At 33.7% G+C, this 23,555-nt stretch overlaps 1 protein-coding gene across 1 annotated transcript in view; it reads right to left on the minus strand.

Moving 5' to 3' along the window:
- Positions 1 to 384: 384 nt before the first annotated feature.
- Positions 385 to 23,555, minus strand: part of LOC306668686 (sorting nexin-13-like) — a 160,943-nt gene continuing 137,772 nt past the window's right edge. Inside the window, 8 exon segments of the mRNA XM_079152328.1 lie at positions 385 to 3,907; positions 6,327 to 6,439; positions 8,839 to 8,907; positions 9,148 to 9,293; positions 11,604 to 11,633; positions 11,635 to 11,676; positions 13,060 to 13,128; positions 13,130 to 13,222. Of these exon segments, the coding sequence (XP_079008454.1) occupies positions 3,660 to 3,907; positions 6,327 to 6,439; positions 8,839 to 8,907; positions 9,148 to 9,293; positions 11,604 to 11,633; positions 11,635 to 11,676; positions 13,060 to 13,128; positions 13,130 to 13,222 (810 nt within the window). The 3' untranslated portion in view covers positions 385 to 3,659.

Raw genomic sequence — 23,555 nt, forward strand, 5'->3', positions numbered from 1 at the left:
GAGTACTAAATGTACTGCATTTTAGAAAAACAGAAATTGTCTAAAATATTAGCCAAAAATATAAATTAGAAATGATAAAAAGTGTTAATAAATTACTAATTATAATTTTGTCTGTGGGAAAATGACTTTATACTTTGATATGCTAGGACAGTATGAAGATTTTTTTAAATGTTGTGATAGTTAGTTATTTGCCCCATAAAAGGAAAATTAATGTTGGATGGCTTAAGTAACCAACCACTCAATAGCTCACCTATCATCCTGGAATCTTAATTGCTTAATTTCTAAAATAAATATGAAATAAAATACATATAGACACCAGAAATAAAACTATTAACCAAGCTTTTAAAGTAACAAAAATACATAACTAAATAAACTCAACGAAAATGTTTGTTAATACTTTATTAGTATTTCCTAATGGACAGAACATAAGGCAAACCAAATAAAATTTTTCATCTTCTTTTTAGGTAATAAAAATAACTGACATTCTGATTGTTTCTTCTTCGTTAAGAAGGAAAGTATTGATAGAACAGTTAGGCACACAGTTGACGCTTACTGTACAATGATATGCACAAGGTATCTTTTAACAATTGTAATCCTTAAATGTGCTCTTTATATTTTCCCTTATTATACAGGAGCCATGCTCCTATAAGCAAAATTTGCCAATAATAAAAGAGTTTTACAAGGAGTGACAAAAAGACTTTTAAAACAAGTCCTTAAATAAGAGGATGCAGCAACAACGGAATGTAAGTTGTTGGGTTAAGAAGACAGTTTAAACTACATCTCAAAACATTAAAAATTCATTTATTTTACAATTACTCAAATACACATGCATAAAATTAAAATATTGCACAAAATTAAAATTTTAGATTGTGAAATTTATATTGTTCTTAATTTTTTTAAAAAATTGGTACATTTTCTGGTAGCACTTAACTGTATGATTTTTTTTTTTTCCAAACACCTTAAAGCAGCACAAACTTAAAATGAGCAAACTGAAATATTCAGGAAAGTTTTTAATGTTTCTTTTTTTTAAAAAAATTAAGGCTAGCCAAGTGCATCCATTGGTCAATGGCACAATTATTTTCAGCAACTATTTGGAACACCCTAATTATAGGAAATGCTCATCTAAGTGCTATGTTTAAATCATACAATCAAATTTTTAGGTGAATAAACTATGATGGTTTTTAAGTAGTTTACATATTACCTGAAAAATCAGAAAACCCAAACAAAGAATGATTAATTTTGAAGGTTCATTGCCTAAAGGCACCACTGACTTAAAAACACATTCAAAAATCAAATATCAGAAGACATAACTGCCTCTTCATGTATATATCCATATATGCAATAAATGCATTCAATGTAACAACTTTATTAAACATAGTACACTGTACTTGACGTATGAGTTAAATATTTTACACACAGCTTGACCAAGTCATTTAAAAAGTATCTCTTATTTTACCATGACCACGGCTCTCTCTGATGTAAAACACAGATGTGCATAGAGAAGATGCATCACCGTTTATAGACTACCATTTGACATTTCTGCTTTTGAAATATAAACTCTTTTAAACAAAATTTACTTTAAAAACCCATTTACTCAAATAGTTTTTGGTATGATTGCAGTTAACTTGCAGGGCTCTGTTAGGAAAATTTGCTATCTTACATGACCTTTCTTTCCCTGGTTGACAGCCAGTGTTCCACACATTATATAGAAACTTTTTTCCCACATGTACATACTAGGCTCTTACATGAATTCTTCTGTATACACTTAATTTATTCATGTCAAAAATATACTTGAAATGGGTATGTATGAAAATCATTGCACTTATGGCCATGCTGATGCTTTCCACAGACAGGTTTCACATATCCCACTTTTAAAGCCTGGGGCACAGGGAGGGGTGGGGACAGGGAGACAGACTAAGTAGAAGAAATAATTCTTCCACCACAGCCACTGAGGATCTTTTCTCACTTGCAAGTTGCAATGTAAGGGATTTCATTAATGTAATTCTGAAGACATGCAACACATGCTGAACATGTGCACACTACAAGTACGCACAACAGCATCATTAATAAATATGATTATTATAAAGCTTTAAAGGAAGGATTTATCCCATTAATAGGCTTCACTTTATAAGTAGGATCTAAGTGAAAACAAGACACTAATATCTTGTTCCAATCTTAAAACTCCCAAATAACTGGGATACCAATGCTCTGTCCCTTTAGCTTAAGCACCCAGTCATTCTTTTAATACCAGGATCCTGGCTCAGTGGTCTAATAAGTAGCTTCAATATTTTAAGGTTTTAGTGTTAAAGATTTTTTGAACAAAAAAAAGCTGACACATCCGAACCTTTAGTCAATGAAGTATTTAAAATTATACAGAAATCCTGCACACAAAAGGATATGAAGACTTTAGAGATGGACAAAACAGAGTGAGGAAGCTAGGAAATGTAGAGGCTTCAAAACTGGAAAAAGTATTGTTTTGTTGGTATAAAATTATTTTAGGGACTTAAATGTATACACCAAGGGGTTTTGCCTACTAGCTTTATTTAGAATTTTACATTATGCGAAATATAAATAAAAGCATATTTTTAAAAATAGTACAGTTCTGTTTTCATTATTTATTTTCATTTATGTACACATAATAGAATTAGGAATTTGTATGTTTACATGTCTAATACACTCATTAATCTTCTGATTTGCTATTTTTGTAGTTACCTAAGGCATGTCTAGATCACAATTTAAAATTATCATATGGTAACTTTCAATAGAGTACTGTTTTCTTTTAATTTCCACATTTTAGAAGGACAGAATGTATTTGGCAGTTCGTCCAACAAATTATTCCCCTTCAGTATAATCAGTAATCTGTTAAAGATAAAACTGATAATTCTGAAACTTAAAATGAGAGCTACCACATGCTTCTTTTTGCACACAAAATGCCAAAAGAAAACTTAACAACTGAGAACCATAGAGCAAAACAGAGCCCTTAAAGCAAAAAAGAATTCATTAAAATTTTTTTATACCAATGAATAATAAATCCAACCAAATTCTATTTCTAGTTGGTTTCATTTCATACTGTTTTCTTTAATGTTACAAAACTGTAACTTGGGAATAAGGTTATTTCATTCTTTAAGGGCATTCTGTCACTTTTCCCATACTTGAAACAGATATTTCAAAGATCATTTACCTGGCAAGTCCATACTACATCAAAAATGATGACAAAGACCTACAAAATCATTATCCAAATCATACATTGCACAGTCTCCAACTATTAAAACAAATTAAGACAGTTTATCTGTGAACCATTGTTTTGTGCTTTCCTTAGCTCTCATATATACATACACTCTGGCACTTTGTCATTGCTGGAGAATGCTGATTAGTTTGAAAAGGAAGAGACCAATGTCATTCTTGCATGAGATGAGGGCAGTATCCTCTCAATGTTGCAAATTATGCACCAAATCATGTAAGACACAGAAATCTCTCTTGGTAGTGGCTGGATTATAGAAGAGAATGAGAAGAACCAGAGTCTTATGGATGTATTAATATTCTACTTTGAGACACTAAAAGACTGGTGCAGACACAACAGTTTATGAGTTAAGCCCCAGAAGATCTGTCCATACCATTAGTCCTGGACAAAATGAACACCAGCTTCATAGATTGGAGTGTCACCTTTTTTGTAAAGAAGGCGCTTGAGTAGTTTGAAGTTTCTGTTTATATTTCTGCATCTGCTTTGACCGTGAATGCAGTTTGTTGAAAAGTTCACGAAATTTATACTGTGGAAATAAGGTTTCTAAAAAGCCTTCCAAGAAGACATAAACCATTCTCCTATTTAACTGGTTGTGCTGAAACATTTCAAAAACACGAAGAATGCCTTTCCGTGTTGTCTCAGCACCAATGATGTGCTTCAGTTCATCTAAATGAAGGGGGGGCGGAAACACAGAATTCATTATTTAAATAAGGCAAGTGAGACTTAAGTTATCTTAAATGAAGTATGTAAAGCACACAGCAGAGTAACTGATAAACAGCAGGCATCCAGTTAACACATTTCAGCTGTTTTATAACTGAGACTTAAAATTTATGCATGTCTGCATTCATGTACTTACTATCCACTTATACAGTAGATACTGGGAACATGACATGTAGAGAGTAAGGATGCAGACTCAAAGAGTACAAATTACAGCCACAATCCTATCCTGTAATGCCCATGTGATATCCTTTCTGTTCCCTCTTCTATTAAGTGGGGATTTCTGATAGTCGATATCCTCACAAGCTGTGATCTGTAAATTCTGAAACACTATATAAACATTGTTGCTATATCTAATGAACTATCAGAAATGCTGTAAGTTAACAAACTAATCCATGATTGTGAATGTTTCATTGGAACACAAGGAAAATAAACCCATAAATCCACAATTCAAAAAAAAAAAAAAAAAAAAAAAAAAAAAAACCAAACTGTAGCATAGTAAGAGTGCCACGAAAATATTAAAAAATATTTTAAAATTATTAAAAGTATAAAATGTTTATTGTGAGATAATAAGAACAAGTAGACTTTGCTACTTGGGCAAGATTCTGATATATAAAGAGATGAAGAATTAGCACTGGTGGAAAAAACATTAATGAACAAATGAATAGTAAATGTAAAAGTAACAATCATGTTTAAGAAACTGGGGTAGAAAAGTATGGCTGAATTTTAGGATTCCTATAAGAGAAAGTGGAAAAAAGAATGGAAAAGTAAAGATGGCATGAATATCAGGGCAAGAAAGTTTGTAGCTCACCCATGAAGTTACAGAGATTCTAGAGTAGAGGACCAACACATATGATTATTCTAGAATCATTCATAATCAGAGCCCGAATACCATCAATATTATTTTTGTTCATTTAGAAAGGAACATCAAACTTCCAAAAGATCTGTACCTACCCAGGAGTATAATATAGTTTAAAGGAAATATACTGTAAGTTTACTAAAAAGCAGGCAACAGCTTATCTTTTCTACTTTCATTTACTTTGATCTTCACACCCATGTCATCTTCTCAGTGAAGCCTACCTTGGTCATCCTATCTACAATGCAACTCACCTAACATTACTCATTTCCTTTCCCTGAATTATTTTTCTTCTTAGTATTACCACTTTCATACTATGCTTAATTATTTGTTTTTTGTGTGTCTTCCTAAGAGGATGTAAGCTTCAGGAGAGCAATGATATGTACAAACAACAATGTCAGCATGATACACTTCCAATAATTATTTACTAAGTAAGTGAATTAAGATTCCTTCCAGTTGCATAATTAAGTTTGTCTATAGCACAATCTGGTTATCATAAAAGTATGAAATATCTTGTATTGTTATATTGTGAGCACATACACACATGCAACAAGTCCTACAACTATGTACAATTATATGCACAAATACAAGATATGAAAAAATATTCTAAAAGTTACTGCTTATTTTTCTAAAATGTTATTCCTTTACAACACCAAATGCAATAGTATATATGCAAGAATTAACAGTTATGTGGCAAATTTCTAATTTAACTGACAGAAGAGACAACATTAAAAGCAATTTTAAATTATAAGAGAAAAAGTATAAGCACAGAAATTGAAAGTATTTATGAATATGTCTATAAATATGTCTCATCCATTCTCTACATCCATAATTATAATACAGAGAAAAGACATCTAGGTATTTTAAAGATATTCATAAAAAATAAGGGATAAAACCTCCTCCTAGCCATATAAAACCAGTTTTCATATTATACATATAGCCTCTCTTGTAAGAAGACAAATGGAACACATTTTTTCTAAGAGAGAAAAACATATCCAAAGCAAGTACCTCAAATTAGACCAACAAAATGTGCTATGTGTTCCTTTTGGGATTAAACTTTACATGACTGAAGATTAATAACGGACCAATGAGTTGTTTCTATGTAGAACAAAAATTCTTTCTGAAAAATCCCCATTTCATATTCTTTTATTAGGCCATTCATCTGTCACATATTTATTTAATGATTTAATTATCAAAATGTTTCAAGGCAGCAGAGAAAATCTGTTAAAAGCACGTTTTCAAATCACTCAAAGATGAATCAGTACTGTCACTTAGGAGTTAAGACATCTTGGGCAGGTTATTTGGCTTCTCTGAGCACTGTTTCCACAAATATACGGCTGTATAATAGTGTTTTGTTTTTACAGGACAGTTGATTATTTAAGAATATATGAGAAATACCTAGTGCAGTTTTATAGTAAGTCATTGAGACAGTGATTATTATAATAAAACAAAATAGCTACATTAGCATGATAAATTCCAAGAATTCAGAATTAAAATTATATGCTCACTCACCTGGCATAATTGCAAGTAATTTGGTTTTTCCTGCAATTCTTGTTCTCATTCGAATAGCTTTATCTCTGCATGGAACAGATTCTGCTAAAATGCCATTTGGCCAAAATGCATCTCTGTTTAAGATTTAAAAAACTTTGTAAATATCTTCATTACCTAATGACATAAGGTGATAAAATCATTTCAAATTTCTATAGAAAATACAAATGTAACTGGAAATAGAAAACATTTCTGAAAATTTATATAGTTATAATGATATTCAATAAACACCAACTAAGTGCAAGATTTAATTTTAGGTGTAAAAGGATATACAAAAAAAAAAAGCAGACACTTTCTGCCCTCTGGTAGCCCAGAAACACTAACAAAGACAACAAAACGAATATACAAACATATCCAGATTTAAACTCAAAAGCAAGCACCTCTGGTGGGAATGCAAACTGGTGCAACCACTATGGAAAGCAGTATGGAGATTCCTTAGAAAACTTGTAATGGTGCCACGATTTGACCCAGTTATCCCACTACTAGGTTTACACCCAAAGAACTTAAAATCAGCATAAAACAGTGATGTAGCCACATCAATGTTTACAGTAACTCAATGCACAATAGCTATATTATGGTACCAACTTAGGTGCCCTTCAACAGAAGAATGGATAAATAGATTGTGGTATATATACACACTGGAATATTACTCAGCCTTAAAGAAGAATAAAATTATGGCATTGGCCAGTAGTGGATGGAAATGGAGAATATTATTCTAAGCAAAATAAGCTAATCCCAAAGAACCAAAGGATGAATATTTTCTGTGATATTTAGATGCTAATTCACAATAAGGGTGAGGGGGCAGAGGTACTTTGGATTAGACAGAGGGGAGTGAAGGTAGGGAGGTATATGGTATGGGAGTAGAAAGGATACTAGAATGAATTGAACATTATTACCCTATGTGCATATATGATTACACAACCTGTGAAACTCTACATTATGTACAACCAGAAGAATGAGAAGTTATACTCCATCTATGTATAAGGTGTCAAAATGCATCATACTGTCATGTATAACTAATTAGAACAAATACAAATAAATTAAAAAAAAAAAAAGTGAGCACCTGCTGACTGAACAATTCATCCCCAAGCCTATGAGATCTTGAATTTGGATACCTTGGAGTTTAGCAGCTATTCTCCCTCAGCTTGGCCATTACATTTTCCTTACAACTAATTCAACATAAAACGAAATTCTGTGCCCCCAACTTATACCCGGATTGAGTACAGTAGTTCTATCACACATACAATAACCCATTCACCTTGACTTTCCCATTATACTTGATTCCTGTTTCTTAATGTTTGGTCTAAAGGCAGGAAATGAGTGGTATCTACGGTTCTATGTGGAATTGATCTGAGAGAGAGACTCCCCAGAACAATCATTATATTAGAAATACCTGGGAGTTTTAAAAAGTCTTAAATGTCCAGGCCTTCCACCTGATTAACTAAGACAGCCAGCCCTGCAAGGATCAGTACTTGTTAAAGCTCTCTGGGTGATTCCAACATACAGCCGAGTCTAGAAATCACTGCTAAGGAGGAACATCATTTGCTTACTCTGAAATAAAATGAACATGCCAGGGCACGTATTCCAATTTCTGGAAACAGTATGGTACAGAGGGCAGAAACTTGGCAGAAAAGACAGATTTCTTATTTTTCTATCATAAGTGCCTTTGGGGAAACTACTTCTCTTAATCTTCAATTTTCTTATCATAAAGTAGAGACAAAAAATTTCTACCTTGTAAAATAGAATAAAATTATAAAGTATAAAGTACTGGGCACAGAGCCAAGCACACAGTTAGTGTTCAGTATTGATAGTTCCCTTCCTACTTCCTTTCCTTACCTTCAAAGTACATGATGCCATGAATTTGTATGCACTGCTTATCTTCACTTTTACAAAACAGGCTTATTTTTCTACTATGTGTGCTTGCCTTCTGGTACAATATCTTATCTCTCACTCCTCAGTACTTGGCAGAGTGCTAGGCAAGAGGAGGGTCTCAATATATTTTTGTGGTATGAACACAGAAATTACTATGTTGAAGTTGCTTAAATGTATTATTTTCAAAGGCTCAAATATTTAATTATAAATTAGACGATGGCTAGAGAGAGATATACTTTCCTAGAAAGTTTCACCTAAAATTAAGGTTAGTAAACTACAACTGAAAAAAACTAATCTCTAAAACTACTATTTCATTATATCATAATTTATATACTAATTTTAATTATCTTAAAACCACAGTACTATGATAAAATGTAGCTAATCATCTCATTTTTTTCTTTATACTCTTTCTATTCTTTTTAATAAAACAAAGATAAATAGGTTCATGAGACAAATGTTTATTATAATGCTTACAATTCTTTCTGCTCACCAATGATGACTAAAACCACGTATGGCCCAGAAAGAAATAAAAGCAGTGAAAATTAGTGATAACAATGCTAAACTCTGTACTACCTGAAAGAAGTGACTGTGTCTTAAGATATACCTGAAACGTTTCACAGAGTCAGCTACTTGTTCAGGTGAGGTCATCCAATCAACATGGTCAACTATTTTTCTGAAAGTAAATAAATTTAAATGAGTAGACTTAAAATTTTAGAAGATAAATAAAATAAACACAATTTTTATAAAGCATACAGACTAATCTGGGTATAAATTATCTCTGAGAGCAATACACCGCTTTAATACCCAGAGAAGGTAATTCCACCAGGAATTTGGAACAATCTATTTCCAGAAGTAAAAGTTTAAAAGATAAATAATGAATAAGATCAAGTGCCAAAGGTATGGAGGGATGTACCTGTTTATAGTATCACCATATGTAGCTCTAATAAGCTGTTGAAGTAGGTTTTTGATATTTCTTCGCAACCACTGATTTCTCTCTTTTAAGTCAAATACTTCATCCATAAGAAGCAGCATTACCCTAAGTGGAATATTGTCATCCACCTGACAAAATATACAAAGAAATAAGAATAAAAGTATCAGAGTTAGCTATCTTCTATGAATGATTATTTTTGCTGCTTTTACAAAAAAACTGGTACTATTTCAATAAATCAGAGAACAAGTTACAAGACAGCCTTCAAAATTTGATATTTCATTCTAATTTAGAATGAAAATATATATTTTAGTAGCCATTTTTTCCAGAATAGAGAATTTTACAATAATGAGCAAATACCAAGGTTGTAGTTAAAAAAAAAAAAAAGAAAACAAAACTTCTTAAAGTGGTTCATGATGACACAACAAAAGATGATTTAACTCTTCTAACTTTTATAGAGGCTGTACTAGTTTTATAAAGCAACTGCAACTCTTTGCTTAGTTTATTATGATTTTTTTCATAAGAATGAAATATTCTCAATATCTCTGTATTTAACAGAATAAAACAATACAGAATAAAGTGTTCAGTTGTGAATATTTATATGTTTCTGTGGGAAAAGAAGCTGAAATTCAATCCAGCATACATCCAAATTAACATTACAAAGCCACATTTCACTAATCTACTAGAATTTTCTTTTATCTTTTAACAACTAAAAATTAGTATACTTTCATTATGAGAATTCAATGACATTAAAAATAAAGTGGAATGCTTTCATGTGCGAAATTGTGCAGGAAGTAAAAAACAGGTAAAGATTTAGGATTACACAAAATTGTCAGTTCACTGAGATACTCCTCCCAATTATTTTTCTCATCAACGTTGTAATTTAAATATAGAAAAAAGCATGAGTTACACATTTCTCATTATCATGTTGTAAACATTTTCTTAGTGCACTTTCTATTCTACAAATATATTTACATTATATTATATACATTTATATTATAATTGTAAAATTGCTTAAACAAACCAGAAGGGAGAGGGAGATTCATTCCATTATCAAGGTAGAATAAATACTGCTCCATTCTCTAATAAAGCACATTTACATAAGCGTGGTGTCATACAACAGTTCTAATAAGTAGTTAAACTGTAAACACCACAAACAAAAAGATATGATGTCATGGATATTATACAAGCAAAACTCATAATAAAATATTATAATCTTGAAAAAGGCAAATATCTTAAGACAGTTTATTATAAATAAATTCAATCAGAAACTTAAAGGAGATTATAAAACTTCAAAATAATTCTGCCTAATAAAACAGAATACAGAGCCCAAAAACAAATTTAAATATATATGATAATCTGAATTATGATAAGAGAGAAACACAAAATAGGGAAGAACAGGCCCTTTCAGTAAATGGTGTTTGGGTCAACAGGACCCCTACCTCATTCCATAAATATAATTAATCCCATATGAACTGCAAGTATAAATGATAGCACAATAAAACAAAAAGTATTTTTAAAGAAAGTCACAGGACATTTCATGACCTTGCAGTAGGCACAGAGCACAGATTATACAAAGCATTTGTAATAAAAAGAAAAAGACAGCTATGCCAATAGAGACATGGGGAAAAGATCTAAACATACATGAGTGCACCAAGTAGTCAATAAACGTGAAAAATGGTTCAACATTTCAGTCATCGGAGAAATGAAATACATCATAAATACAACAACCAGAATGGCTAAAATTAAACAAAAAATATTGGCCAGGATGTAGAGCATTAAAACTTTCATGTATTGCTGGCAACATTGTAAGTGGTATAGTCTAAAAAAAGTACTAACATTAATATTTGTGCTTACCCTTTAATCCAGAAATTTCATCACTAGGTATAGCCGTAACAGAAACAAGTGCTTTTTTTTTTTTTTTTTTTTATTCCTAAAACATGTACTGGAATGTTCATAAGAGTTCTATACATAATGAATAAATTGTATTCAATTTACAAAAAGGAATATTACAAAGCCACAAGAACAAAGCAACTACACTCATAGAAAACAACATGGAAGAATGTCATAATGTTAAGCAAAGAAAGCACATTTACATAGGCTGGTACAGGTACTCCAGACTTAAAGGAGTACCTACTTTACAGTTTTTCTTATATACAGTACAAAGGCAGGGTAAAGTTAGAGTTGAGATTATCTCCAGTGAGGAAAGAGTCATGACAAGAAGAGAACATAAAGGCTTTCTAGACTACTGGTAATTTTCTGTTATTTTGATTAGAGTGAAGATTACATGAGCATGTACAGTTTTTAAAAAATTTACCAAGCTTAACACAATATGTGTATATGAATGATACATAAATATTTATTAAAAAGATAAGAAGATCTGCCAAGTATGCTTTGAATTACAACTATTATACTTATTACCAAGAACAAAATTAACTCACATTATCATCAAGTTGAGCTGAGACTCGACAAATGTTCAGGATCTGCATCAGTCTTTGTAATTAAAGGAGGCACCTAATATTTAAAAAAAAAAAAAAGAAAAAAGAAAAAAATTAACACAACAAGGCAGGTATTTAAAGAATACAACATAATAACAAACCAAAAAAAAAATATCAGCATTGATTTGATTTTGGTGCCGTATACAAGCAAAGTTTAAAAATCTGGAATGGGAAACCTATATAGAAAAGTGTTCTTTTAATTACCCAAAAGTTTTTTTCTTTAATAAATGAATTGATATTTGAATTTGGAAGGAGAGTTTACTTGGTCAAACATCCATACTTTGTAGAAGAATTTAAAACTATGAAAGGTTAAATGAACTGAGAACTAAACAGTTAAAAGCATAGCCAGAGAACAGAATTCCAATCTTCTTATACCACAAAAGCTCTTGATAGTATGTTAACAGGTTTAAGGAATTAACTAGTTGTTAGATAAGTTAAAGGGACAGAAAAAAGAAAGCAATGTTAGCTGAAAATCATTTGTCAGCCACAGGAAGGAACATCACCATCACCCATTTTAACTGATAAAAGACCAAAAAATCGGAAAAGTTCAATGACTTTAGCACAAAGTCACAAACAGCTGACAGTAGAAATGATACTGTCACTTGTTTCAGTGTTAGTATATTTCCCCTCATTAGAAATAAAATAAAGCACCAGAGAAAGCATAAGAACTGATAGAAAACTATGATTTATCCACACTATTTTAGGAATTGCCTTTTACATCAAGGAATATCTGTTTATATATATTTGCCCTTCATTCAAACCTGACTCAATAAGTAGAAAATTCTAATAGCTTTCTGTTTAACAGTTTTGACTACAATCTTAAAGAATATATCAAAATTATTTTAAAAATGTAAATTAGAAATGCAACAAACTACTTGCTCCAATAGCTTTATCTGCTAATGTGATGAAAAAGCTTCCTCGGAAACTTCTGAGCCACTAGGAGGAACATACACAGTACTGCACAGACCCAGAGACTGACAGTGGTGAAAGACTTTTTCTTCCTTATATCTGGTGGTCTCTCCCTCATATGAGTCAGGAGAAACTAGATTGTGAGTTTCCTGAGAGACTAGTATAACTTATCTGTGAATAACATTTACTCATTTGCTACAGAATTTATAGTGTTACAGACTTAAAAATGGCATAAGGAAATAAAATAGTAAAAAAGTATAACTTTTGTTTTAAATGGATTTTAGAAGACTATGATAGCAAAGACTGACGAGTGACTGGATTTCAGCATCCATTTCTGATAAAAACTTATGCTCCTGCTTTTTCATTTATGAGGTTATACATCTGAAGTACTTTCAAAGAAAATAAGGAAAATCTAAAGCAAGGAGTTCAATACATCGTAGTTGACTTAAATTTTAGTTTGTTTTAGACATTACTGAGAGTATCTTCTTACCTTGAAAAATGACTGCTTTATGTCTTGACCTAATCTTTCTGACATTTTGCCCATGTTGTCTGACATTTTAGGTCATTCCTTCTGCCAAACTATCAGGAAGGGATTTAACTGCATTTGAAACATTCCTCATAGAATTTCGAAGTGGATTTACAAAAGTGTCCATCTAAGAGAAAAAGGTATTGTACTATGATTTCACTGTATCAGATATATTGTTCAGCCCAGAAGTTCAGGAAAATGCATATTGCAATACATTAAATATACAACCATTTTCAGTCTGTACTATGTATCATTGCATCTTAAAAACAAAGACACATTGTCTTCTGTGTCTTAAAAAATGTATTTTCACACTCACACATATGATTTAAAAATTTGACTAATGAGTTTAGAAAATGAATAAAAGCTTTCACTGTCTTATTAATGAAATTCTGAATAAAGCAGTTTTCCAAAACAAACTGAGGCAACTGGAATTAGCCATTATGTACTTTAATCACAATACAAATCAATCAGATATTTAACGCAGACACTGAAAAGAAAACAAGCAGATAAATCAACAACTAGAAAGGATAAAACTATTAGATTTCTTTTTAAAAATTATTTTTAGGATACATTATATGTTCAATTAGAATTTATCAAGAAATCTGAAGCCCATTATATAGAACACAAAAAGAAGTTACAAATCAGAAAGGTAAATCATATTTTAGTATGACAGAATATAAAAATTATATATAGAAGAAATATGTACAGAGATTATAAAAAGGAATAAAACTCTCCAGAAGACAGAAGCAAGCGCGGCCAGCTCCGGCCCGCCCCGCTGCCAGCTCCAGCCCGCCCCGCTGCCGGCTCCGGCCCGCCCGCAGATTGCTTCAGTGACCAGCACAGGGCACCAGGGACTCCCCCAAGCAGCCCAGCCCCCTCCGGCGGGAAGCGCCTCTCTAGGCTAGCTTCCCGGGGCAAGACCGCCCAGTGAGAGCCTCTCGACGCAGAGCCAGCCACAAGTCCCCAAGCCAGGGGAGATATTCCACACGTAAGCCGATTCTGGGACCAGGGATGGGCAGCCAGAGACCTCTCCAGGCAGCATTGCACCCCTCCAGCTGCAGGCTTTTGCCACGGGGCAATCCAAGATGGCGGACTAGAGGGTGACTGCATCTCCAGTCGCCCCAGAACTCAGGATTCAAGAAGGGAGGCATTGAGAGACTCGGACTAAGATAGAACCACGGGGTGAGTCTCTCCCAGGTAGCAAAGCTCACCTGGGTGGCAGGCCCGGATATCGAGTGGCTTAGTAGAGTGGGACAGGGCGATAGCATCTCCCCCAGGCAGCTCGGTGCAGTCTGGCGGTGGGCTCCGCCCACAGGGACAGATCCTCCAGCCTCTCGGAACAGGCCCCCCAGTGAGAGCCCTTCTGCACAGAAGCAGCGTGGCCAGCTCGGGCCGCCCCACTGCCAGCTCCAGCCCGCCGGCAGATTGCTTCAGTGACCAGCACAGGGCGCCAGGGACTCCCCCAGCAGCCCAGCCCCCTCCGGCAGGAAGCGCCTCTCTAGGCTAGCTTCTCGGGGCAAATCACCCAGTGAGAGCCTGTCTACACAGAGCCAGCCACAAGTCCCCAAGCCAGTGGAGACCTCCAACCTACAACCAGCCTCTGGAACCAGGGCTGTGCAACAAGAGACCTCTCCAGGTCTCTCTCCCTGGAACCGGTAGCAGCTAGGGGCAGCATTCTTTGGAAGCACTGCCTTATCAAATTAATCCAAGACTTCTGGCTACTGAAGACTGGTAGGTGATACACTGGAAATCTACAGGGTCACTATAAGCCAAAAGAGGAAATCTACAATATCACAGAGTCCATTGACATCTGACCAATATGAGAAAACAAGGGAAGAAAATGTCCCAAACAAACCTAGATACCTATATCAATAATACCCAATGACGGCACAGCAGAAGAAATGTCCGAAAGGGAGTTCAGAATGTACATAATTAAAACAATCAGGGAAGCAAATGAGGAGATGAGAAGAACAAATGAAGGCATTAAATGAACGCACTAATCAACAGTTAAAAGAGCAAATAACAGAAGCAAAAGAGCATTTCAATAAAGAGTTAGAGATACTGAAAAAAAAAAACGAAAATCCTTGAAATGAAGGAAACAATAAACCACTTAAAAACGCCATAGAAAGCATAAACAATAGGATAGATCACCTGGAAGACAGAACTCAGATACTGAAGACAAAATATTTAATCTTGAAAACAAGGTTGACCAAACAGAGAAGATGGTAAGAAATCATGAACAGAATCTACAAGAATTATGGATATCATGAAGAGGCCCAAATTTAAGAATAATTGAAATTGAGGAAGGCTTAGAGAAACAACCAAAGGAATGAACAATCTATTCAATGAAAATAATATCAGAAAAATTCCCAAATCTCAAGAATGAAATGGAAAACCAAGTACAAGAGTCTTATAGGACTCCAAATATGCAAAATTACAACAGACCTACACCAAGGCACATTATTATGAAAATACCTAACATTCCAAAATAAAGACAGAATTTTAAAGGCCGCGAGAGAAAAGATCAGATTACATTCAGGAGAAAACCAGTAAGAATATCAGCAGATTTTTTCAGTCCAGACCCTAAAAGCTAGAAGGCCTGGAACAACATTTACCAAGCCCTGAAAGAAATGGACGCCAACCAAGAATTTTATACCCAGCAAAACTTACTTTCAGATTTGACGATGAGATAAAATCCTTCCACGATAAGAAAAGCTAAAGGAATTTACTAAAGAAAGCCGGCATTACAGAACATTCTCAGCAAAATATTCCATGAGGAAGAGATGAAAAACAACGATGTAAATCAGCAATGGGAGGAACTAGCCTAAAGGAATAGCCAAATAAACGAGAAACCAAATCATGTCAAAAAACAAAAATGAGTCCAATGAATAGGAATACAAATCATATCACAAATAATAACTGTGAATGTTAATGGCCTGAACTCATCAATCAAAAGACATAGACTGGCAGATTGGATTAAAAAGAAAAATCCAACAATATGCTGCTGCAAGAGACTCATCTCATAGAAAGAGATACCCATAGACTAAAGGTGAAAGGATGGGAAAAAAACATACCATGCACACGGACACAGCAAAAAAGCTGGAGTATCCATCCTCATTTCAGATAATGTGAACTTTAAGCCAAAACTAGTCAGAAGGGATAAAGAAGGACATTACATACTGCTTAAGGGAAGCATAAATCAAGCAAGACATAACAATCATAAATATCTATGCCCCGAACATTGGCTCATCCATGTACGTCAAAAAATCCTTCTCAAATCCAGAAATCAAATAGACCACAACACCAATAATACTAGGCGATTTTAACACACCTCTCTCACCGCTGGATAGATTGTCCAAACAAAATTGAATAAAGAAACCATAGATCTCAATAACACAATCAATAATTTAGACTTAACCGACTTATATAGAATATACCATCCAACAAGAACGAATACACTTTCTTCTCAGCAGCACATGGATCCTTCTCTAAAATAGACCATGTTTTATGCACAAAGCTACTGTTAGCAAATACAAGAAGATAGAGATACTACCTTGTACTCTATCAGATCATAATGGACTGAAATTAGAAATAAATGACAGAATAAAAAACAGAAACTTCTCCAATACTTGGAGATTAAATAATACACTATTATACGATGAATGGATAACAGAAGACATCAGGAGGGAAATTTAAAAATTCTAGAAGTAAATGAGAACAAAGACACATCATATCAAAATCTCTGGGACACTATGAAAGCAGTACTGAGAGGAAGATTTATTTCATGGGGCACATTCAACAAAAGAAGTAGAAATCAACAATAACGACTTAACACTACAGCTCAAAGCCCTAGAAAAAGAAGAGCAGACCAACACCAAAAGTAGCAGAAGATAGGAAATAGTTAAAATCAGAGCTGAAATCAACGAAATTGAAACAAAGAAAACAATCGGAAAAATTAACAAAATAAATAGTTTGGTTCTTTGAAAAAAATAAACAAAATTGATAAACCCTTAGCCATGCTAACAAAAGGGAGAAAACTCAAATTACTAAAATTCGGAATGAACAAGGAAATATCACAAACAGACATGAGTGAAATACAAAACATAATTAGAAGCTATTTTGAAAATCTATACTCCAACAAAACAGAAAACCTCGAAGACATCAACAAGTTTTTTAGAGGACATATGAATTGCCTAAACTGAACGATGAAGATATACACAACTTAAATAAATCAATTTCAAAGCAATGAAATAGAAGAGGTCATCAAAAGCCTACCAACAAAGAAAAGTCCGGGACCAGATGGGTTCTCAGCCGAGTTCTAACAAAACCTTTAAAGAAGAGCTCATTCCAATACTTCTCAAAGTATTCCATAAAATAGAAGAGGAGGGAACCCTCCCAAACTCATTCTATGAAGCCAATATCACACTGATACCTAAACCAGACAGAGATACATTGAGGAAAGAAATTTCAGACCAATATCCTTAATGAACATCGACGCAAAATTCTCAACAAAATTTAGCAAATCGCATACAAAAATATATTAAAAAGATAGTGCATCACGATCAAGTGGGTTTATCCCGGGATGCAAGGTTGGTTCACATCCGGAAATCAATAAATGTCATTCACCATATCAACAGACTAAAAGTTAAGAATCACATGATTATTTCAATAGATGCAGAAAAAGCACTCGATAAAATACAGCATCCCTTCATGCTCAAAACACTAGAAAAAATTGGGGGTAGTGGGATCATTCCTTAACATTGTGAAGGCCATCTATGCTAAGCCCATGGCCAATATCATTCTAAATGGTGAAAAACTGAAAGCATTCCCCCTAAAAACTGGAACAAGGCAGGGATGCCCTCTTTCACCACTTCTATTCAACATTGTCTCGTCCTTGAAACTCTAGCCAGAGCAATTAGACAAACCAAAAGAAATTAAAGGGATACGAATTGGAAAAGAGGAACTCAAACTATCCCTGTTCGCTGATGACATGATTATATATTTAGAGGAACCTGGAAATTCCACCCGAAAACTCTTAGAACTCATAAGTGAATTCAGTAAAGTAGCAGGTTACAAGATCAATGTTCATAAATCCAATGCATTTTTATACATAAGTGATGAATCTTCAGAAAGAGAAATTAGGAAAACTACCCCATTCACAATAGCACCGAAAAAAATAAAATACTTGGGAATCAATCTCACAAAAGAGGTGAAAGAACTCTACAATGAGAACTACAGAACACTAAAGAAAGAAATTAAAGAAAACCTTAGAAGATGGAAAGATCTCCCATGTTCATGGATAGGAAGAATTAATATTGTCAAAATGGCCATACTACCAAAAGTGCTAAACAGATTCAATGCAATTCCAATTAAAATCCCAATGATTTATCTTACAGAAATAGAGCAAGCAATTATGAAATTCATCTGGAAGAATAAGAAACCCAGAATAGCTAAAGCAATCCTCAGTAGAAAGAGCAAAGCAGGTGGTATCGCAATACCAGATCTTCAACTCTATTACAAAGCAATAGTAACAAAAACGGCATGGTATTGGTACCAAAATAGACAGGTAGATCAATGGTACAGAATAGAGGACACGGACACAAACCCAAATAAATACAATTTTCTCATACTAGACAAAGGGGCTAAAATATGCAATGGAGAAAAGATAGCCTCTTCAACAAATGGTGCTGGGAAAACCGGAAAACCATATGCAACAGAATGAAATTAAACCCTTATCTCTCACCCTGCACAAAACTCAACTCACAATGGATCAAGGAACTCGGAATCAGAGCAGAGACCCTGCATCTTATAGAAGAAAAAGTAGGCCCAAACCTTCAACTTGTTGCTTAGGAGCAGACTTCCTTAACAGGACTCCCATAGCCCAAGAAATAAAAGCAAGAATCAACAACTGGGATAGATTCAAACTAAAAAGCTTTCTCTCAGCAAAGGAAACATCAGTAATGTGAAGAGAGAGCCTACAGAGTGGGAGAATATCTTTGCCAATCATACTTCAGATAGAGCGCTAATATCCCGAATCTATAAAGAACTCAAAAACTCTACACCAAGAATACAAATAATCCAATCAACAAATGGGCTAAGGAAATGAACAGACACTTCACAGAAGAAGATCTACAATCAACAGATATATGAAAAAATGTTCAACATCTCTAGTAATAAGAGAAATGCAAATCAAACTACCCTGAGATTTCATCTCACCCCAATTAGAATGGCGATTATCAAGAACATAAGCAACAATAGGTGTTGGCGAGGATGTGGGGAAAAAGGTACACTCATACATTGCTGGTGGGGTTGCAAACTAGTGCAGACACTCTGGAAAGCAGTATGGAGATTCCTCAGAAAGCTTGGAATGGACCCACCATTTGACCCAGCTATCCCACTCCTTGGCCTATACCCAAAGGACTTAAAATCAGCATAGTACAGAGATACAGAGATATATCAATGTTCATAGCTGCTCAATTCACTATAGCCAGATTGTGAACCAACCCAGATGCCCTTCAGTTGATGAATGGATAAAGAAACTGTGGCATATATATACAATGGAATATTACTTCCGCCATGAGGAATGACAAAATTATGGCATTCGCAGGCAAATGGATGAAATTGGAGGGTATCATGCTAAGTGAGATAAGTCAATCTCAAAAACTAAAGGACGAATGATCTTGCTGAAAGCGGATGAGGACATACGGGGGTGGGGGGTAGGAGGGTTATTGTTAGGGTTAGGGTTAGGTTAGGGTTAGGAATAAGGAGGGTGTGGTAAGAATGAGGAAGAAAGGAATGTATAGAGGAAAAGAGGGGTAGGAGGGGAGGGGGGGAAGGGGAAAAAATAACAAAATGAATCAAACAACATTGCCCTATGTAAATTTATGATTTTTAATTAAAATTAAAAATTAAAAAATTTAAAAAAAAAAAAAAAAGGGGAGAGGAAAAGATTCAGTGAAATCATCTGAAACCTGACCACTGACTCAACATTTTTACATAGATGAAATATGGGAAAAAGATAAAGGTAGACATGACAGAGGGCAGATGTCAGTAAGATGAAAAGGAGAGTGAGAAGGATGTTGGAGGCAAGAGGGAGCTAGAGAGTTATTGCTAAGTGACTAGTCACAGACATTGAGGCTGTGGGGTAAGGTCTCAGGTTGGTCTCCTTTAAAGAAGAGATGCAGGGCTAATTTCATGAGCAAGAATATAGCACAGAGAATCCCAACATCAAGACAATAATTAAAAAAAACTATGAACAAACTGCAGAGAGATAAGTAGAGGAGAGGGAGGAGAGCAGAGGCAAAGTGCAGGGGACTGAATTAGAGTAATTATATTCCATGCTTTTGTGATTATGTCAAAATATATCCTAATGTTCTATCAAAAAAACTAAAAAAGTAAAAAAATATTTTAAATGACCACCACACAATATTTTTACCACATAATATTTTTATGCCCTCTTCCACCTACTATGATAGGAACACCAAATCTCCTGAATGATGACATTCTAACAGAGGAACAATACATGGTAAAATATTCAGATGAACTCTGACATTCATGCACCAATTCGTACATGCTACATTACACATGGTGAAATGATTTGCAAACAGATACCAAGCACATTAATTAAGTGCTTTGTAAAAATAATTTCTCACATTTTTCAACAAGAATTTTTGAAAAAAAACCATAAACAATTAAGTTGGAAAATGCTGTTTCTTTTCTTTTTTCTTTTTCAGTTTTACAGACATGAGATTTAGAATTATGATCAAATCTTTGAAAACTATGAGAAGAGTTGTTGGCCCATCTCTAGATTAAAAACAAACTGAAATAAATTAGATTTTATGTTGAAAAAAGAAAAAAAAAAAAAAAAAAAACTCTCCAGAAGGATAGGAAACAAAACTTGATATTTTGACTGTACAAATGCCAAATACTTTTAATTAAGTAAAGACATCTAAAGAAATCAAAGAAGTACAAAACCAAAAATCTCTCCCTGAGATTTTTAACAAAGAAAAAGAACACAAAATCAGTTGTACAAAACTAAAGAAAATATATTTTAGAAAGCACCAAATCTCATAAAAGCTGTCAAGGAAAACAAATTATGTACCATGCAGAAAAGAAAAAACAAAATAATAATAACAAAACCGAACCTCATTGCTTAAGGAACAGATAGCATAATATTAAAAGATAATAGCAAGAAGACAAAATTTCTTTATGTTTTCATTAAAAAAAAAAAAAAAAACTAGAAAAGGTGGAGTAACTAGTGACTACAATAAAACAGAAATTCAAGATAACTGTAAAAGGATTGGAAGTTCTGGTTACTCTATGGCTTAAATTGAGTAAATAATACTGCAGATATGCTTCGTGGAATATCCAATTTAGGAAGGACATTGTCAGAATATACCCCAGAGTAGAACCAAAGGACACAAAGCAGAATGAAGGAGGATTTTTAAAAATTCTATCACTGATAAAGAGAAATACAAAGATTAAAAAGATGAAACTAATTTTTGTATTTCTAATTCTATATACTACAGATTTTTGGTTCACCAGAACAGTGTGTTCGAATCAATCTGGGCATTATTTCCAACACTACTTTTTAAAAACTGTAAATAAGCCACATCATAAGAACACACATGTAGAATTCTAAAGAGATAAGTATTAATTATCACATTTCAAATGTGTAGCTTGAGGGAAAACTGCCACCTCCCTAGGTTATAATGTTCACAGAAGAGAATTTTAGAAGTAAAAAAGGCATAGATTTCACTTTAACCTACAACCTATGTTAAAAATGGTTAGAATACCTTCAAACATATTTTACAATTCTACATTTCTCATACTTCACAGAAGAGATGTTAAGTGGAGCTAATACAACTTACAAGGTGATTAAAGGGATACAATTTCACAAGTATCTTTGTATGGGGTAACCTACCATTGATACTTCATGCAATCAATTTCTTTCTCTCTATATGTACCCCAATTTTTTGTGAGTACAGTCTAAGCACCTGTGTTAGGAGGGGACTAGGGCTAGCAAGGGGATGGAAAAATCTCCACAGGTAACTAATGCCTAATTCTCAAGGAAACAATTTCGTAAGCATAAAGGCAGAGTCCATCAATGTTCTAATACATTCACAAACATAGGATTTGTCTTAAAATAGATGTTTGGGAAGAAAGATATAAACTTTCAAATTGCCAGGCATAGAAGTAAATTATGGATTGCAAGTATAAGTGTATACTTAGCCTGATAGAGGTACTATCTCAGTTACTGACTCAATTGAGTTCTTAGTACCTGTAAGGGCATACAATGAAATTTTAACTTAAATTTAGATCTCTACCTATAGTTTACAATGCCTTCACATCATGACACAAAACTGGATAGAAAGATACTATGTGCACAGAAAAAGGATACTTATCAGGTATTCTTCCTAGGAATTGTTTACATATATTACATACAATTAGGATAAATTGTGTGAGCAAATCAATGAGTTATAAAGTATTATATCTCAAGTTATAAATAATCACTCATAAAATGTATGTACATTATTTTAATTAATTAATAACTATTTAATTTCCAGTGAACTTAAGGGGAAAACATTGCTATTAGCTAAACAGAAAATGCAACTAAAACCCCCAAAATCTTGATATGTAAAAAAAGTATCCTGAAAAATTAAAAGAGGTCAAGATGACGCTGGTGATTACCAGTATGATTTTTGAAAAACATGTTATTGTGGATTATCAGAAATGATTCAGAAAGATCTTTGGACTCCATATATGATTTTTTTAAAAAAAGTGGTATATAACTGTTTAGTCATACATAAATGCTACTGCTGATTGTTAACGTTTAATAAAATGTTTCTTTCATTTTAAAAAGCTATTATCAATTCATCAGTTTATCTTAAAATTGATGAATAAGATATTATTGTGTCTGTTACAATGTCCAGCACATAATTAACCTCTAAATAAACGTCTATTTTTACTAGTAGCAGTAGCAGTACTTAGGATGATGGGTGAAGGGTACAGAGCTTTATATCATTTTTGTAACGTTTTATAAGTCTGAGATAGAGAAAGGTGAATATCAAAGAGATGGAAAAGTGGAATGCATTTCTTTAAATAAAGTTACTTAAATATGGATTTTTTGGGGGGGAGCAGGAGTCAGGGATTGAACTCAGGGACACTCGACCACTGAGTCACATCTCTAGCTTTATTTTGTATTTTATTTAGAGACAGGGTCTCATTGAGTTGCTTAGCTCCTCTCTTTTGCTGAGCCTGGTTTTGAACTTGTGAGCCTCCTGCCTCAGCCTTCCAATTTAAAAGCAATCACTTAGATCATGAAATACAGACATAAGCACAATAAATATTTTTTCACCATCATAAGGTCCGTACCCTGGAATTTATTATTGAAACAAAGCATTCAACTTAGAAATGTTTCCATCCATTAGGATGCTAAAATCAACCAACCTAGACTAATT

This window comes from Sciurus vulgaris (genome assembly GCF_902686455.1).
Source record: "Sciurus vulgaris genome assembly, chromosome: 8".
In the NCBI taxonomy this organism is placed as follows: domain Eukaryota; kingdom Metazoa; phylum Chordata; class Mammalia; order Rodentia; family Sciuridae; genus Sciurus; species Sciurus vulgaris.